This window comes from Palaemon carinicauda, unplaced genomic scaffold (assembly GCF_036898095.1).
Source record: "Palaemon carinicauda isolate YSFRI2023 unplaced genomic scaffold, ASM3689809v2 scaffold10, whole genome shotgun sequence".
Taxonomy (NCBI): domain Eukaryota; kingdom Metazoa; phylum Arthropoda; class Malacostraca; order Decapoda; family Palaemonidae; genus Palaemon; species Palaemon carinicauda.
The window spans coordinates 658,031-677,500 of record NW_027168482.1 but is presented as its reverse complement, the minus strand read 5'-3'; the positions used below and the strand labels follow the sequence as shown (position 1 = coordinate 677,500).

The following is a 19,470-nucleotide window of genomic DNA, read 5'->3' as shown; positions in this document are numbered from 1 at the left end:
AGAATGGAGACAATGTCCCTTACTTTCACCCCCTATCCCCTTCTTGCCAAAAAAAAAAAAAAGAAAAAAAAAAGCAGTAGAGGTAGGAAAGGGTGAAGGGATGCTAGGATTGGCAGTCCCCTTCACCTGTCACAAGTTGGTGATGCTTATCAATTTATTGGGCAACTGGGCAGCAACACAGTACATGAAGTTGATTGGTAGAGGTCTTATGGGATGGACATTACCTTCCTTACATCAGATCTCATCCTCCCCTTACTAATTTTCCGATGAGGTTTCTCTTACCCTCCAAAATCAATTAAAGTTTTGGTGCTTACAGAAGAAGTGATAGCGATGATGGAGAAGAAAGCGCTAAAAGTCGTTCTGGATGGGTCCTCGGGATTTTGAAGTCAGTTGTTCCTCTAAACAAGGATATTCAACAAACTTCGTCGAAGATGGGGAGACAGAGAGTATGGTGCGTGCAGCCATCAGGAAGGAAGACTTCATACTTTCTGTGTACCTCAAGGATACGTATTTTCAAATGCCAATTTATCGGTTCAACAGAAATTACCTCCGTTTTGTCCTCGAGGGAGTCTTGTACCAGTTCCAAGCCTTGTGCTCCAGACTGTATACCGCTCCCCAAGTGTTCATGCGAGTATTTACTTTTGTCTCAGCTTAGACCCACTCACACAAGAATCGCCTACTGGCAGATCCTGTTGTCCTTGAGGAGGTAGATGCTCAAGGATCCAAATAGACTGCTATTAATCAGGAAAAGTAGAGTCTCACTCCCCAAGAGACAGGTGGAATGCTTGGGACAGCTTATAAAGAACACAGTGAGAGAGTTTCCATCAAACCATTGTATCAACAGATTCAGGGAGGTAGCGAAGTCATCTGGGACATCTTTTTTTTTTTTGTTAGAGAAACTCATTTCTATTGAACCACTAGAAATTGCTACTGTGGTGTCATAAGTGTCACTGGTCAGTAGCCACTAATCCCCCCTCCTTCAGGTTCCTGTGGAGCAAGAAGCGAGGAGCTATCTGGTTGAGTTTTACACGCTGCTCTCCATCTCTAGAAATTCTGCCTTTTACAGATACGTTCAAGAAAGGTTGGTGTGAGCACTTGGGGGGACCAGACCACTTCGGGATAATGGTCCGAAGAAGATAGCTCCTACACATCATCCTTTTGTAAATGTGAGAAGGCTTTCTAGCACTGTAAACTTTCCAACATTTTGATAGGGCACTCAGTAGTGTTAATGAGCAACAACACTAGCATTGTGGTTATGTCACCAGGAAAGGAGGAACTGTTTCACTGTCCCTTTGTGAATTGATAAAGAAGCCACACACTTGGGCATTTGACTCTGTAGTAGATCTATATCAGTAAGGTTCATTCCAGGCAAGAGGGATATACTAGTAGACACACTTAGCTGCTAGAACCAGGTGGTAGTAGTAGTGGTCCTTACTACCCTCCATGGTGGTGAAAAGGCTTCTTACCTTTCATTGTTCCCCATAGGTTGACTTGTTCACCACCCAGCTGAACAAGAAGCTTCCAGTGTTTTGCTCACTGGTCCAAGATCCATTGACAACAATGGAGAATTCCCTCCAACGTTCTTGTTACAACCTGGATGATAACACCTTTTCTTCTTTCTGCCTGCTTCGTCAAGTAATCAACACTGTTGACAACCTTGAATATCAGAATGACCATAGTGGCTCTCAATTCCGGTAGCCACTCGCTGAATAGTTACTAGATCTGCTGATACTACTTGTCGAGGTACCGAGAGAATTACCTCAATGGGCCAACCTCCTCTTGTCAATTCCATCTGCTCTGTGAGATACCTGGTTCTTGACTGACTGGCTATCCAGCATCTCTGAGTTAAAGGTTTTTCGTGAGGCTGCACAGATGTCTGGATGTCTTTGAAAATCTTTCGGAACTGTCTTGCTGGGAAAGTGAGCCATCTTCTGGTGTTGGTGTTGTACATGGGATACTTAACTCTGGTTGGAGCCACTGCAATTGAAAGCTAATATTCATTGAGAGAAGCTCCTCTCAGTCTCCGCGGTGAAAGGGTATCGCTCATCCTTGAGCCAGATTTTCAGGCTGATAGTGTTACTGTAGACCTTTCCTCCTTGTGGGAACTGTCCATGCTCATGAGCAGCTTCCAAAGTCTTGCCCTCCCAGAGAACTCAAACTATAGCTTGGGACGTCGTGAGAGTTCTCAGCTCTTTCAAGTAGTCTACATACAAACCTTAAAGGAGAGCGTCAGATAGAGATTGGACACTTAAACGATGTTCATACTATTCTTGGTCTTTGCAAAGACAGTATGCGGGCTGCATGGACTTTATGTCTTGAGTCAATCAGGGAGATGGAAGTAGGTCTCCTTTACATTCATCTTGTAGTTTGTGGCCAAGACTCAAAACTCGTCCATCCATGACCCCATGTTCGAGTCTCTCTCCATTTGTTCCCTCTAAGATGTGACTAGCCATCTGAATGACCTGCTTCCCTGTCCTTTGAAGGCACTTTGGCACAACCTGTTTCAGGCTGTTTCTCAACACTGGTGGGATTAAGAAAGAGATATCTAAGAATGCAGTTTCATAATGTCTTTGAGACCATCGCGTAATCACACCCCTCAAGCGTGAGCTCACAAAGTCTGAGATCAGGAAGATTATCCGTAGTGCAAGTGCAGAAGGAAGAAGCATGGAAAAGTCGGACATCCTTCACCACCCACTACTTTATGGAGTATGACCACAGATTCCTAAATACGTTCACCCTTGGACCTGTGGTAGCCACTTAAAAGTTTGTGCAGTGATCTTAGCTCCGTCACGGGACAAGTAACATCTTTCATAAAAAAGCTGTTGCTACCTTAGTCTAGAGTGAAAGGTAAGAATCTCTTGACAGTTTAACTATCTTTTTTTCGCCTCTTTTGGGGTGCAGCAGTCATGCCATTATGAGCTGGACCGAACACTAAATGCAGGTACATAACTTGCCTGAATAAATTTTCTTTGCAATCAAGTTTGTGTTATAGTGACTACCTACCAGTTCTCTGTGACATCTTCATGCCTCGGTAGTTGGGAGGTCGACAGGAGTCAAAACTTTCACTCCTCCCCAGGACCATAGTTCTTTGGCATTTCCTGGGATAGTTAACCAGTCACAGATTTTTAATCATAATTCACAGTTTTCCTAGCTATACAAATCTAAGTTCTTTTAATTACATTGCCTGCTTCTATCAACCTGCAAGTCCTAGGTTAAATGTCAAAGTTAGGATTGCTCCACCAGTTGGATGGGTGGGGTCCTACCAACCCCCCAACATGTAACCAGTTTACTGTACCTTGTTGAAAGATTACCTGCTATTCCAATGTTACTAAAGTCATACTCCTATTAAAGGACGAAGGTTTGTATAGTAAGGAAAAAGGCAAATTAATATTATAAATTTCTGATATTACAGTACCAGTAAAATATTGTTTAAGATCGATAATTTGATCAGCATGTTTTTTCAAAATAATTGAACTTCAAACTGATTTACTAAATTGTACAATACAGTGTAACATTAGTGCTGAAAGCCACGCTGGTTTAGATTTTAAAGTAATAGATAATTGTCATAGTACAGTAAGGCCTTTTTAAAAGGTGATTAGATTCAATTAAACTTTTATTGTGTAGTCTTTCTTTCAACAGTCTTGTCAAATAACCGCGCGCTGAGCGAAGATTCATCCAGTAGTATTGGTGAAGTACTACTTTCACAAGACAACAAATCGTCCATACCCTTAACAGACTCGGATGATATGAGTCCCCCACCTGAACCCCGTTTGAGAACTCAACTGCTGACACATCATAGAGCACCTTCTACTTTGGTTGAGTCAGATTCAGTCAATGAAAACTTTTCACCCATGAGACCTCATAATCGCAGGTATCTGATGAACCTAATTTTTATTTTAGGATATGTAACTTGATGCATAACAGTAAACTCCCTCTTATCTGACACTCTTGATTAACCGGCACTTAAAAAAAAAAAAAAAAAAAATGAAATAATTTCATTTGGAAAGTTGGATGATATTTGGTATGTAAGTATCCAATATTGGGATTTAGCCTTCTGCATGTTGCTGTATACAGGTAATGTACTCTTATAAAGATTTCCAACAAGACAACTTTATATTTGTAAATGAATAAGATATATGGTGATAAATCTATTCTGAATTTTTTTTTTTATGTGGATACAAACTTCAAAGTCATTTACATGGGTTTACTCCTAAGTCATTCTGCTACTGCCAGAAAAGAAGTTCTTGACTGGCAACAGGGTATAGTTACCAACCGTATCTCCACAGTGGGTCAGGGTGCTCCACATTCTCCTTCTGGTTACTCGCTGACAGTTCTTCCACATTACAACTCCATGGTGAATTAAAAAGTGCCCTTTTCCTTTTTTAGTACTTTCTCTTTTTAGTGTGCATTGTTAATATGAGTGCTTTTTCTGGTAGGATGTGGAATTGTTCTGGCCTTGATGGGTGCCCATCTGGTACCTTCATGAGCCTGTTCAACTTAGATCTGCACCTATTATGCCTGAACTACCAAGGTAAGTGGTGTTGTTTTGATTCATGGTGTGATTTTTGTAGGAAGTTGCTCCCCCCCTCAGTGGGGGAAATATCGTGGACTGCTGCAAGAAGGCGGCTAAGAGAGATAGATGTCCTTCCACTTCTTCCTCTCTCAAGGGCAAGACACGGAAGCTGCTTCATGCGACGCATAATCTCTCCCACTTTGATCCTTGTTTACTGGAATTCCCTGTAACTCTGGTAACTGAGGATGATGCCCACAATAAAAGTTTTCAGATTAATGAAACATTAGTTGTTTTGTTGCCCATTGGGCATAGTGATCATGAATTTATCCCTAATACTTATACTTTGGCGTCAGCCCTAGTACCCTCTTAATGAGAGTATGCCTTGATGAAGTCATTGAGCTTCAGCATGGCATTTTATTCCCGTGCTGAAACTTGGTGATGGGCAAGAGGGCTCTCGAACTTGGGGAAATTGCTCCCCCAGTTCGAATCTAAATTTCTCTCTTTCTCATCTTTTTCTTCCTCTTTATATTACTTCAACCTTCTCTTAATTTTATAAACTTTCTTTCATGTTACTGTCCCAACCCTATGCGTAAAATTTCCCATATGTATATGTGTATATATTTACATATATATGTATGTCTTTCTTTTTCTTTTTTTATGGCGTGGATGTTTCTACATCTGTTATTGTCACTTGAAAATGTTTCCACATCTGTTATTGCTGCCTGCTTTGATGAACGGGAAAGGTGTTACGGTTGCGAGGTATTTGTGCTCAAAGCTATAAGTGAGAATATTGGATGATCTCAGCCATCCCGAAGATGGTTTGGACCTTTTTGGCGGAACTATTCTCAAGTGTTGTGTCTTCGGAATCCATGGGGATCCAATGCTTGGGGTAGGACTCTCGGCTTTTTGGCTGGAAGGCCATCATTACATATATGGGGAGGATGATTCCATAGTTTCTTGGTCTCAGTCTTAACAGGTGGTTTCAGCTTATACCTGGGCCTCTACATCTGGTTTGGTGCTATCCTTCGTGTAGGGTATGGAGTGGACCATCTGGGAAGTATACTTTCATTGTGCCGGTAGTGGAGAATGCAAATTTCCTTCCCAACATGTGATGCCTTAATGTTCTCAAGCAGGTGAATCAAACAATTTTAAATATCACATTTCTCTTATCTTTTTTCTACTGGATTCTTGTGACAACGACCCCCCCCTCCCCTGGATATGCTGACTCGCCCCCGGCACTGTTGACGACTTCTGGCAATTTGTTTAAAGAAAATTCCGTTGACGACTTAGGAACTTAAAAGGACTATTCCTCAAACATTTGAAAAAAAGGTAATTTGGGCAACACAGGGAAATAGAAAATCCTGCACATTACTCAAATCCCATTAGAAGCTAATTATGATGTGCTGCATGAAATATTTGAATGCTACGGATTAATAAAAGAAATTAGAATGAAACTTCAAGATGATAAAAGGGATTCTTGGATATCATTTAATTGTCATGAGGAAGCATTCAATGCAAGCCAAAATATTGTAAATATTAAAGTAGGTAATTTGAGTATTAAGGGTCCTCCGTGTGATGGGGCACCTAAGATTTGGATGTCTACAGACAAGCAGACTGGATTGATAAAGACAGAAATAGATATGCCATCCCAAAGAAAGCCAAAACTACCAATGTGGCTTCTTGCTCAATCTACAGGAGGTACAGAAAATTATTTTAAGATCTGAAAGTTTCTTCAGAGGAAGGTAGGAACGATCGCACCTGGAGATATATCTCGATTCGGTAAGAAAACCCTCTTAACGAGAGATTGACTTGATGCTGTCATGTGGTATTTTTTCATATTATTGAAGAATTGTGACTGGCAAGAGGGCTCTCGAACTTGGGGAAATTGTTCCCCAAGTTCTAAATTTCTCTCCCTTTCCTCTATTTCTTCTGCTCAATATTATTTTGATCTTCTCTTAATTTTATCAACTTACTTTTGTCTTGCTGTCCTAACTCTGAGTATTATTTCTCTTAAGTTTATATTTATATATATATATATATAACGGAAAATCTATTTATGGGTGAGATAGCCATGATGTCCTGATGGAAGGTTCCTTCAGTAGCTTCCTGAGGGTATATATGACTACAGTAGATATTCCCAGAGAATTAAACTAAAGGTTTCACAGAATTCTAACTTCTGGCGCGAGTACCCATGAGGTTTCCCTTTAGGATATTGTGACACGCCACATAGCTATCTGTACCCCACAAAGCGTTTACGCTTCGAGGGGGAGTGTGGCAAGTATGGGAGGAGCCTTTACTAAACTCTCCTCCTTCATTACTGTTACGGTTCTCGGCGATGTCAACATCCGGTCGCCATAGCTGGCCGCCATCTTTATTGACGTCACCGTTGCGCGCCATTTCCTCATTCCTTCTGGCGTTTCTGTCAGCCTCCATGATACAATAAGAAAGGGAGGGCCTGCCAGGCTAGAATAGAGAATCAAGGCGGGTCCATCAGGACGTCATGGCTATCTCACCGAAAAATAGATTTTTTGCTTCGCTCAAAATCCGTTTTTTTGGGCTCAAGCCATGACGTCCTGATGGAAGTGTACCAGAGAATTAGTGTATCGTGGATTTTTCCCATTTTAGTAGTGCCTTCAGCTTCTAAACAATATTCCTTTGGTCTGATGACCTTAGAGACCGTGACATCTCTGTTACATGTCACTTCCAATAGCATATACTATGACATGGCTTCCTGCCTCTTTGGCAGGGAAGTCCTATTTAGACGAAAAGAACATCTTGAAGCTAACCTGATGAAGAAACTCACCTGTAGACGAAGATCTTGCCGGTCTCGTAGACAGATCAGGAAAGTTAAGTAATTGTGTTGGAACAAATAATTCACATTTCTTAGATGAGTATTTATCAAATAGGAGCAATATTATAACATAGATTATAATAATGATCAATAATAGGGGTAAGAAAACTCTCTAACAGTAATTTATTTCATATAGTAGGGCGAAATAAGACGCATATGGTAGCAAAATTTCTATTTCATTCAATAAAATTTTGAGTTAATATGAAGTAAGGTAAATAAATTTCAATAAAATTTAGTTAACAAACAGACTAAAGACTACAGAAGACATGGGTGTGGAATCTGAAAAGGAAGAACTTGCCATTACACACATAAGTTCCAAAGGAACTATAAGGTCTTTTAAAGTCTTAAATACACTTCATCTCCAAATAAACATGTGGCACGTGTTCAAGTCTGTTACTTCACCTTGTAGAAGAACAGTCCGTCGTGTCACTAGTTGGCACTTAAAATCACTATGTTTCGCACTAGGATTAACACAGGCACCCGTTGAGTTAGAGTCCCGAAATAACTCACTGTTCTGCGCAACACTAGGCAGCAGGCTTTAACACACTACCTGCTGCCACCACATAACGCTTCAGTTCGTGCATCTGCTTCGCATAGTGTTTGAAGAACACTCTTGAGGATTTCCAGCCTGTGAAAGATCGAAGGCTTTTGAAATCCATCGCTTGAAAGAAGTTTAGGGAAGAGGCGACTTTCCTGGGATCATGACCTGCGGGTGTACTGTCAGGATCCGCTCTGCGAATAAAGTAGGTGATCTTCGCCCTTAGTTGTTTGAGTGACAAATCAGATCCCAATGTTTCTCCTTTAAAGAGCTGTCCTCCACCAAAGTCTGAAGTTCTTCAAAGATAGACCTTTAGACTCTCCACTGGGCATAGAGAGACATCTTCCTTCAGAGGGCAGATTCTCCAGGGAAGTGGGAAGTTCTTTCTTGGCGAGAAACGTTGGGTCAGGGAAGAGGGTAAGTTCCCCCGTTTCGGCGAACTGTATCTGGCCCTCTTCTCTAGATAGAGCCACTATTTCACTGACTTGCGCTCCCGAGGCGAGAACAAAAAGGAAAATCACTTTTTGAGTCAAGTCTTTCAGAGGGCAAGACTCATTATCCAGACTAGAGGCAAAATGGAGCACCTTATCAAGAGACCAGGTGATGGGTCTCGGTGGAGGTGCAGGACGGAGTCTAGCACATGCCTTTGGAAGCTTGTTAAAGATGTCGTTGGACAGGTCTATCTGGAAGGCGTAAAGTAATGGTCTCGTCAAGGCCGATTTGCAAGTGGAAATCGTGTTGGCTGCTAAGCCTTGTCCATGAATTTGGAATGAAGAAGGACAGACAAAAATCTATAGAGATTTCTGTGGGATTTTTTGCCTTGACGAAGGACACCCACTTCTTCCAGGATGACTCATATTGTCTTCTGGTAGACTTTTTGTATTCCTCTAGGAAGTCTAAACATTTCTTCGACATTCTAAACCTTTTCTTCACGGCTAGGGAGAGAAAATCATGAGATGAAGGTCTTGGGTTTTCCTTGATGAAGCGAAGACAGTCGACTTCTGAACCTGCTGGGAGAGAACTGGGTCCGGCAGAGGGATCATCTTGGGCTGTAGCTCCATGACTAGAGGGAACCAGTTGCTCCGGGGCCACTTGGGTGCCACTAGGGCTGCTGTTCCCTTGAAGGTTCTCAGCTTGGTGAGGACTTTCAGCAGAAGGTTGAGTGGAGGGAACAGGTAAACTTTGGACCATATGTACCAATCCAGGGACATGGCGTCCACCGCTTCCGCTCTGGGGTCCTCGTATGGGGCCACGTAAAGAGGAAGTTGATTGTTGTCGCTCGTCACGTAGAGGTCGATCTGCATTTCCGGGATTTGACGGGAGATGAAGGAGAATGATCTTGCGTCTAGGAACCATTCCGACTCTATGGGACTTGTCCTCGATAGAGCGTCCGCCGTCACATTGCGGAATCCTTGTAGGTGAACTGCTGAGAGGTGCCATCTCTTCTTGGCTGCTAGGCGGAAGATGGGCAATAACATTTGGTTGAGTTGGGGCGATCTTGTGAGACATCTGACCACAACGGCGCTGTCCAGAGTTAGACGGATGTGGATCGAGGGACAAGGGGACAGTTTCTTCAGAGTAAGAAGAACTGCCATGGCCTCCAAGTTGTTGATGTGAAATGTCTTGAATAGGGGAGACCACGTTCCTTGAAGTTGTCGCTGATGGGAGTGACCCCCCCCCTCCTTCTAGTGAAGCATCCGTGTGGATGGTGACCGACGGAGGTGGTGGTTGAAGAGGAACTGATCTTTTCAGGTTATTGCCTCCGACCATGGCTAGGAGTGAGCGAAGCCTGGTTGGTAGAGGTCTCTTGAGATCTCTTCGAGCAATGGATGCGTTTCTTCTCCAGACTCCTGATGCATCTTTTAGCTGTGTTTGTAGCACTGGGTCTGTCACTGAGGCGAACTGGAGGGAGCCGAGCACTTGTTCTTGTTGACGCCTTGAAATCCGTTTGGATTTTAGGAGTGTCTGGATAGATCACGCTATTTCCTTCCTTTTCTTCAGAGGGATTGAAAGTCGGTGTGACTGAAGGTTCCAATGGATTCCCAGCCATAGAAACTTCTGAGCTGGAGACAGTCGAGACTTTTTGGTGTTGATTTTGAAACCCAGATGTTCCAGGAACAAGGGTCCAGATGAGCGTGACGCAGTCCTCGCTAAAAAGGCGCGGAGTGTAGCGACAGGACACAAGAAGCATCTTGGGGAAGAGGAATAATTTTCCAAGGGGACCACCTATTTTGTGGGTCCTCGTTCTTGGCTAAGAAAGCTCTATCTGGAGAGATCAGGACTTCTCCTGACGGAAGGAAATCTAGGTTTTCAGGATTACGGGAGAGCAGTAATTCCGAAATTCTAGCACCTGAGGCCATGGCCTTGAGAAATAAGGTCTTCCTAAGCAGTGATATGTAAGAGCAGGATTCCTTAACAGTGTCTGACGCGAGTTTGAGGACGTCGTTCAGAAACCACGAAACCTTTTTTGGACGAACAGAAGGTCGGAGCCTAGCACAGGCTTTTGAATGGATGAAAAATAGGAATCTGCGAGGTCAATATTGAACCCCACATAGAAGATCTTTTTCAAAGCTGATTTGATTGTGGTTATAGTACTAGCTGCGAGGCCTTGTCAAAAAGGGACCAAAAAAACAAAATGGCCAGATTCGGGGTTATTCGAGTTTCATCTGAATTTTTAAGAAATTCCGCTAGCTTCTTAACTGCCGAATCATACTGTCTAGTCGTGGAGTCCCTCTTGTCTGATTCAATAAAGAGGACATTTTCCGGATCAATATTTGCATTCTTATGGGCTGCAAATTTCATGAAATCCACAAAGTTAGGGTTTGCGCTATCCTTGAGGAATCTGACACAGTCCGTGTTTGGACCACTTGGGTCAGCTTGGGGAATGGGATCCGGAACGGGCGAAGTTTCAACTGTAGGAGGAGAGGAAACCAGCTGCTTTTTGGCCACTGAGGTGCTACCAAAGCCACCTTTCCGTGGAAGGAGCGTAGCTTGGGTAAAACTTTCATCAGAAGATTCACCGGAGGGAACAGGTAAATCTTCCTCCAACGGTTCCAATCCAGCGTTAGTGCGTCCATAGCACAAGCCTGAGGGTCCAGGTTCGGGGCCACGTTACAGGGAAGTTTGTGGTTGAGCTGTGTCGCAAACAAGTCTACCTGGAGACCTGGAACAAGTCTGGAAATCCACCGGAATGAATTTGCGTCTAGTGACCATTCTGATTCTAGTGGTTTCGTCCTGGATAGTGAGTCCGCTATCACGTTCTGGACTCCTGCGAGGTGAGTGGCTGACAGGAACCAGTTCTTTTCGTTTGCCAAGGTAAAGATTGTGACCAGGACTTGATTGAGATTGGGAGATTTCAATCCGCCTCTGTTGATGCAGTGAACTACCGCTGTGCTGTCGGAGACTATACTGATGTGGGTGGAGCGTGGAGGGGATAGTCGTTTTCAAGGTCAGTAACACTGCCATGGCCTCCAACACGTTGATGTGGAACTGTTTCATCGCAGGGGACCAAGAGCCCTGAAACATCTGGTGTTGATAATAGCCCCCCCCAACCACTGCGAGACGCGTCTGTGTGAATCGTCACACGTGGAGGAGGGAATTGCAGAGGAACCGATTTGGAGAGGTTCTCTGGTTTCGACCACGGTCGGAGGCGACGAACTAAGACTGAGGGGATCTTGGATATTTTGTCTCGTAATCGGGTTGTAGCTCTCTTTCTCCAAACTCGGTTGATGTCTTTGAGTTTGGCTTTCAATAAGAGGTCTGTCACGAAAGCGAATTGGAGTAAGCCTAGAACTCTTTCTAAGGCTCTTCGTGAAATATGTTTGTTTTTGATGAAGTGTCTTGTCTTCGAAGCTATCTCTTTGACCTTTTTGGGAGGAAGAGACAGTTCGTGACTCGTGAGGTCCCAGTGGATGCCTAACCATTCGAATTTGCTTGCTGGTTGAAGGCGAGATTTCCGTAAGTTGACTTGGAATCCGATCTTGTGCAGAAACTGAACCACTTTGGTTGTAGCCTTGTGGCAGTCTTGAATCGTCCGTGCCCAGATGAGCCAGTCGTCCAGATATGCGATCACCATGATCCCCTGGCTCCTGAGCTGTTCTAGCACCGTCTCCCCGAGCTTTGTAAATATCCTGGGAGCAACGTTGAGACCGAACGGCATCACTTTGAACGCTTAAGATTTCCTGCCTAGGTGGAAGCCGAGGTAAGGAGAGAAGTTTCTTGCTACTGGGACGTGATAATAGGCGTCTGTAAGATCGATAGAGGTGGTGACGGCCCCACGGGGAAGTAAGGTCCGTACCTGAGAGATAGTCAGCATGCGGAACCTGTCGCAAAGAATGTAAGAATTCAGTTTGGACAGGTCCAGGACCACTCTCAACGCCGATGAATTCTTTTTGGGAACCGTGAACAGACGGCCTTGAAATTTCAGTGACCGTACCCTCTTTATTGCCTTTTTCGTCAAGAGGTCCTTGGTGTACTCCTCTAGGATGGGAGTGGGCTTCTGGAAGAAGGACACTATCGGAGGTGGAGAACCTAGTACCCATTTCCAGCCCAGGCCTTTGGAGACTATACTGTGGGCCCAAGGACTGAAGGTCCACTGGTCCCGAAACTGATAGAGTCTCCCCCCTACCGGAGTTGCTTCATTGCGTGGGATTGAACTTAGCCCCACGTCCTCCTCGGGAACCTCTGGCTCTAGGTCCGCCTCGTTGGCAGAACTGACCTCTACCCCTGGTGCCGCCTCTAGGGTATCCTCGAAAGGAACCTGAGGTCTCGTACGCCTGATTGAAGGCAGGGGAGGTCATCCAAGAAGTAGCCAAAGTCGGTTGGGAACCTTGGGGAGCTGGGAGGAAGACAATCTGTTGAGGAGGGGCGGCTTTAGACGTAGAGGGAGTTGAGGATTGAGGGCCTGCGGAATGATGGAGTTGGCCTCTACCCGTCTTGTAAGGAACATAGGACCTTTGTTTTTTCTTTGAGAAGGGTTGACGAGGCATGTTCTCAAATTTACGCTCATTTGAGAGGCCCATCTAACCTGAAGGTTCTGATTAGCCCTCGCTGCATCCTGGAGAACCTTATCGACTTCTTCCTGGGGGAACAGGGTTTTACCCCAACAGGAGGATGCGATGAATCTGTTGGGCTCATGCCGAATAGAGGCTTCTGCGAGAACATGCTTCCGACTATTAGTTCTCGCAGTCCAGAAGTCATGTAGGTCCGACTGGAACGACTGCAGGAGGTTCTTTGCCTGCACTCGAAAGAGCGGCTCGTCGCTGTATAAGGAAGCTATCAGCTCTGAGGTAACTACAGAGTTGAGAGTTCTCGCCAGTCGGTTTCTCGCCTCGATCTCTACTTTCAATAAGTGGTCCGGGATCTTAGGGAGTCTTTCCGAGAAGAGAGAGGAAGCGCAATCAGGGTCTAATTTACCCACTGTAAACGTAGAAGAAGCTTCGTTCCAGAGCGCCGAGGTGCCAGGGACGAGGAGAGAGGTGGGATCCGTTTCCTTAAGGGTCGGCATGGGGATGCCGTCCTTAACTGACTGGATAGTCAACTCCGCAATCTTGTCAGTAAGCGGAGACGGGATGGACGGAGGAGTGATAAAGATTGTATACGCTCCTTTGTGGGGGGTTAACTTAGAATTAGTACAACCCCATTCCGCCAGAGTACGGGCCCAGACAGCTTGGGCCTGCTCTTTCGGGAATATTATCGTCTCCTTCGGGACCTTGTCCATCCGTACTAAAGCATGCTCACGTAAATGAACAAAGCCATTGAAGGGGAACTGGAGGTCCGGAGGGAAGAACTCCAGATCGTCTAGAGGGCGGGTCCCCAACCCTTCAATCGTAAGCGTACCATCCAAATAAGGGGCATGCTTCGCGAACCTCCAAGGGTTATTCTTATCGAAGGGTGGAAGCTTCAGTGCATCAGGAACTGGGGACGGATCAGGGTGAGACTTGTCTCTTATGAGGCTAGCCACCATGTCCTTCAGCTCTGATATGACCCCGGAGTGTCTTAGCAGCTTCGACTCCACCATATCTTGAATGAATTCCAAGGTTACTTGGACATCCGAGGAGCTACCTACAGCGGAAGCCTTGGACTTAGCGGACTTACCCTTCTGTCCTTTAGGACGAGGAGGGGATGCGTGAAAGCATTGGAACGTCAGGGGCTGAGGAAGGTCCTGGGACCGTAGATATAGACTGTGGCGAAGCTGAAGTATTGCTTTGGGTTTATTCTTACGAATAGGCTTCACCTTGGGACGGACCGAGACGGAACCTTCCCAAGGAGAAGCCTGAGGCTTGTCAAAGCCGTGGAAAGAGTAAGAGGAGGACGGAGTAGGGGAAAGAAAGGTTTCTGCCATATCCACACCACTCACCTGCTCCTCCATTGGTTCGGTGTGAATGTCCAAGGATGAGATGTCTCCGGAGAGCAGGTGTTCCTGTTCTACCGGAAGGGCCGCCCTGATACTCTCAATGATGGGGGCAGCTTGTTCCAGAGGTACTGCAGCCGAGGAGGAACCAGGGAATAACCGGGAGGCCATGTCTGTATCAAGGAGGTAGAGGCAACCGGTCGGGACATTTCGTCCGAAACCAGACACCCAGGAGCGGAGGCTGGTCTTGGCCGTCCGGAGTGAATCCTTGTCAGCCTGAAAAAGGAGGGGTAACTTAGAATGGCAGACGGGAAACATTACAACAGTAAGGATTAGGATAATATCTGAATACACTGCGTCGCCATATAAAAGCAATAAAAACACAAACAACCAAATATATAAAGCGGAGCCTTAAAAACTAGCATGCAGATAACATCGCTACCTTACCTCATCATTGAGGAGAATGGATGAAAGCTCATAGCAGAGCGCACATGCTTCCGGGAACCAGATCATATAGGGTGACTGGCCATCCTCCCGGACAAAAGAGATCGCACGGTGGGCATGCGACTGGCAGACGTCATGGCCTACCGGATCGAGAAAGGTTGCGGAACAGCCCTTGGCAGCACAGCGTACTTTCCGTAATAAAAAGGATCAATAAGTACAAAGTTTCCTACAGGCTTTACTAAGTAAAATAACAGTAAAGACAAGGAAGCTTATAGTTGATGTGCCGAATTGAGGTCGTGTAACTAAAGGAGCCGGAGCTCCGTCGTAATTACTACAAAATAAAAATATACTATGAGAGATTCTAATATGGAATGTGCATATGTAGGAGCCGGAGCTCCGGAGTAATTACTTTAACAATATGGCTTATCTAACGGGAAAGCGCCGGAGGGCGCAGAGGCCCGGCATACATGAAGGGGGGGGGGGGTTTACGGTGGTAATAGATCCTTAACCCTAGTAAGGGATACATAACACGAAGTAGTAATAAATTCCCATAGAACTCCGGTAGGACATACCGGAGAGTAAAACAACCAAAAAGGGGGGAAGGTAGGTACGTACCTTAGATTCGTGTGTACTAAGGGCCGTGGCCGGAGTCAAGGTGCGGAGAGCCATCGATGGGAGGATTCCCTGTCGAAGGGGCGCAATATTATTAGGTAATGAGCGTTCCCGGCTCTAGAGTAAAACTCATGGCGGAGTATGAATCATGTCCCGACCCAACTCCCAGGCCGGAGCGAGGAGAGGGTGGAACTAAGGGTGGAACATAAGGCCGCGCAAGGCAGGCCGAGTACCTATAAGCGACTCGAGCACGAAAAGGATCAAAACCAACTATAAGCCAAGAAAGAACGCCGTAACCTTAAACAAACTCATCTATGACGTCAAATCCCAGAAGGGGGAGACAGAGAGAGGGAGCCCCCGAGTCTATAATAAAGAAAACGGGAACTCCAGTCTCTCGGACTCGGAGGTTACAACGAACAATCTAAACAAGCACGAACCTCAAAATTATAAATACATCTGTCCGAAAAAAAAAAAAATAATAAAAAGCTTAACGAAGAATAGCGAAAGGGGAATGGAACACAGTCAAAAAGAATCATAACGATAAAATGCCTACCGAAGCAGCGGTACTAAACTGTAATAAAACCCCGAGCGCTATCCTTCGTTAACTGTAAACGGACTTGTAAACGACTAATAAGTACCACCAATAATAATAAACGGTTCAAAAACAGAGGCATGCAGCCTACAATCTTAAATTAAGATTAAATGAACCTAACAAGACAAAAGTACCAAAAGGGCAACAAAATAGCAAAAAAGAAAACGCACTGAGCGTAAACAATAAAAATGGCCGCGTGGGCCTTGGAAGGCACAAAGCCGAACGTATTAAAAACACTTCCAATTGCTTAACACAAATTTGCCCGGTACTTAAAAAACTGTCAAAACAATCTATGGTACTTAACATTGGTGCAGGAGTAAGGAGAGCTTCAGCCATGATGAAGAAATCCACAAAAAAACAGCTAAAAAGCGACAACAAAACAAAGCAATCGTCGTTAGTACAAGTCCAACAGAAGGATGTGTAGAGGGCGCTCGAGGCAGGCGTCGCTGAGTGGATCAGGTGAGTTCAGTTGGTGCCGTTAGGGCGGCTCTCCTTTTGAGGAAGGATTGATCTAAATGGAAGACGACCTGTGAATAGTGGTTATCACACGCCCTGTCTTTATACACGACACCCTTAGGGTTCTCGCGTGAGGGTAGTAACCTCTGCATTCCATGCTTTAACTTTCTCTGGTATATTTGGAAGTATTTATATCAGAAAAGAGATAAGAAGGACCCTTTTCACCGGGCGTCACAGGTCGACCCAGAAATATAATTTTTATAGTAAGAATATAAAATGGTCAGAAATAAATGAACTGAATAAAGAATGGAAAAATGTATTTGTATGTTATGATATACAGGTAAATACGGACATATTGTACAAAATACTGGAGAAAATTGTTGAAAAATATGTACCGAAAAAAAACAATAAACAAAAGACATGCATACCAAGAGACAGAAGGATCTTATTTCAGAAAATTAGAAAGTGGAAGAAAAATCTTGCAAAAGAAAAAAATGTGTGGAAAATGATGGAAATAAAATGTAAGATAGAAAATGCACAACAAAAGATTATACAGTCGAAAGAAAATGAAAAAAGGGACTTAGAAGAAAGGACACTTCAAAATATATAAAAAAAAAAAACCAAAGTACTTTACTCCTATGCAAAAAAGATGAATAAAGGGAGATCAGAAATAGGCCCTCTAAGAATTGAAGGACGGTTAACGAATGAAAAAAAAGGAAATATGCAACATATTAGCAGAAAAATATAAGAGTGAGTTCACGCCAAGAATTGCGAATGAAAATAATGAAACAAATGAGAGAATAAAATGTTGAATATCTAACGGATATAGATATTAATGAAGCAGATATTGTCAAGGCTATAAACAAAATTAAAAATGGATCGGCAGCCGGAGCAGATGGAGTTCCAGCGATTTTGTTAAAAAAAACTGCAAACACTATCGCGAAGCCGCTTGCAATACTGCTAAGACAAAGTGTAGATATGAGGGAGATATATGTTAAACATAAATTAGCTTATATAACCCCTATCTTCAAAAGTGGATCAAGACTAGAGGCAAGCAATTTATAGACCTGTTAGTCTAACATCACATATTATGAAAGTGTATGAGAGGGTAATAAAAAAAGAAAATAATGAATCATTTAGTTAAAAATAATTTTTTTAATATAGGTCAACACGGTTTTGTGCCCGGAAAAAGTACACAAACCCAACTGATAGCACACTATGAAAACATATACAAAAATATGATAAATGAAAAAGACACAGATGTGATCTATCTAGATTTCGCAAAAGCCTTTGACAAGGTAGACCATAATATATTAGAGAAAAAAATGAGAAAGCATAATATTGTGGGAAAGATAGGAAAATGGGTAAAAGAATTCTTGCAAAACAGAAAACAGATAGTGGTTGCAAATGACGAGAAATCAGAGGAAGCTCAGGTAATATCTGGCGTGCCACAAGGTACAGTATTAGCTGCACTGCTGTGTGTTATTATGATCTCAGACATAGACTGGGATGTTGAAAACTCTGTAGTGAGAAGTTTTGCCGATGACACAAGAATAAGTAGAGAAATTACTTGTGATGAAAATAGGAACTCACTACAAAGAGATCTATACAAAATATATGAGTGGGCGGAGATAAATTGGATGGTATTTAACTCCGATAAATTCGAATCAATAAATTATGGAAACAGAGAAGGAATGGTATATGCATACAAGGGACCTAATAACGAGACAATCACAAACAAGGGAGCAATTAAAGACCTTGGTGTAATGTTAGATAGGAATATGTTATGCAACAACCAAATAGCAACACTGTTGGCTAAATGTAAAGCAAAAATGGGAATGTTATTCAGACACTTTAAAACCCACACTACTGAAAGGATATTGCACAAATAGTGTGTGTATAAAGATCCTATACTGCTAGAATAGAAGAAGTTAAGGACCTTGACTACTGCGAAAGACTGCAATTTTTAAAACTATACAGTTTAGAAAGGAGAGGAGAATGCTACATGATAATACAAGCATGGAAGCAAATAAAAGGAATTACTGAAAACATCATGGAGCTAAAAATATCAGAAAGAGCAAGCCGAGGTAGATTAATAGTGCCAAAAAATATACCAGGAAATCTAAGGAAGGCGCACAGGACATTAATCCACTACGCACCAGCATCGATAATGCAGCGACTATTTAATTTGCTGCCAGCTCTTCTAAGAAACATATCAGGAGTGAGCGTAGATGTGTTTAAGAATAAGCTCGATAAATAACTAAGATGCATCCCAGACCGTCCAAGACTGGAAGATGCAAAATACACCGGAAGATGCATTAGCAACTCTCTGGTGGATAACGAGGTGCCTCATACTGAGGGACCTGGGGGAACCCAAACATAAAATAAGGCAATAAGGTAAGGAGAGAGAGAGAGAGAGAGAGAGAGAGAGAGAGAGAGAGAGAGAGAGAGAGAGAGAGGTGGTGTTAGGTGTCTGTTATTTGATGTCAAATGCCCAGAAAACTTCAAATCATTCAAATTTCTCTCTCTCTCTCTCTCTCTCTCTCTCTCTGTAATAAATTAGATATTTGTTTCTTTGCTAAGTCTATTGAGGCTTTATAATTGAGCACCACAGAGCTAAAAACTATGAAATATCATGCATTGTTAACATGAATGAAACTCTGGTTAACGTTCTGCAATTCAACTCACAGTACAAGTAAATTAAATATGTGAGAAGCTTTTTAAATGAAATTATTGGAATTAATATGCTAATTGGAAAATGATAGATGAAGTAATAATTATTTCTTTTAGTAAATATGAAATATCCTTCTGTAGCATGCCTTAATAATAAGGGAGTAGATAGTCTTGTGCCGACAGCTGGCCGGCAGGGTGAATAGTCATTCACCTGTCGTATTACGCAGCCGGCATAGGAGGCTAGACCTCCCTAGACCGCACCTGAAGGGTTATATGATCCTTCTCCCTGTGGTCTAGTAGACTAGTCCTGTGCTTGCAGACCCTAGGCTGAAGAATAAACATTCTTCTACTGCCTAGGATGGTGCCGGCACTGGAACTCTGTTTCTCTCTTGGTTAGGGGTGGTGGCAAGATTGCTGCCTGCCCCTTAACTGTATTGTC

General features: G+C 43.5%; 1 protein-coding gene across 8 annotated transcripts in view; it reads left to right on the top strand.

Annotated features, from left to right (window-relative positions):
* LOC137635197 (G patch domain-containing protein 2-like) overlaps positions 1 to 19,470 on the top strand; it is a 784,198-nt gene that overhangs the window by 127,059 nt on the left and 637,669 nt on the right. For 6 of the 8 annotated variants that reach the window (XM_068367662.1, XM_068367661.1, XM_068367660.1 and 3 more), the window contains exon 2: positions 3,625 to 3,871. In XM_068367662.1, the coding sequence (XP_068223763.1) occupies positions 3,625 to 3,871 (247 nt within the window). The remainder of the gene's footprint in view (positions 1 to 3,624; positions 3,872 to 19,470) is intronic. The other 2 variants (XM_068367664.1, XM_068367658.1) reach the window with 1 other exon arrangement.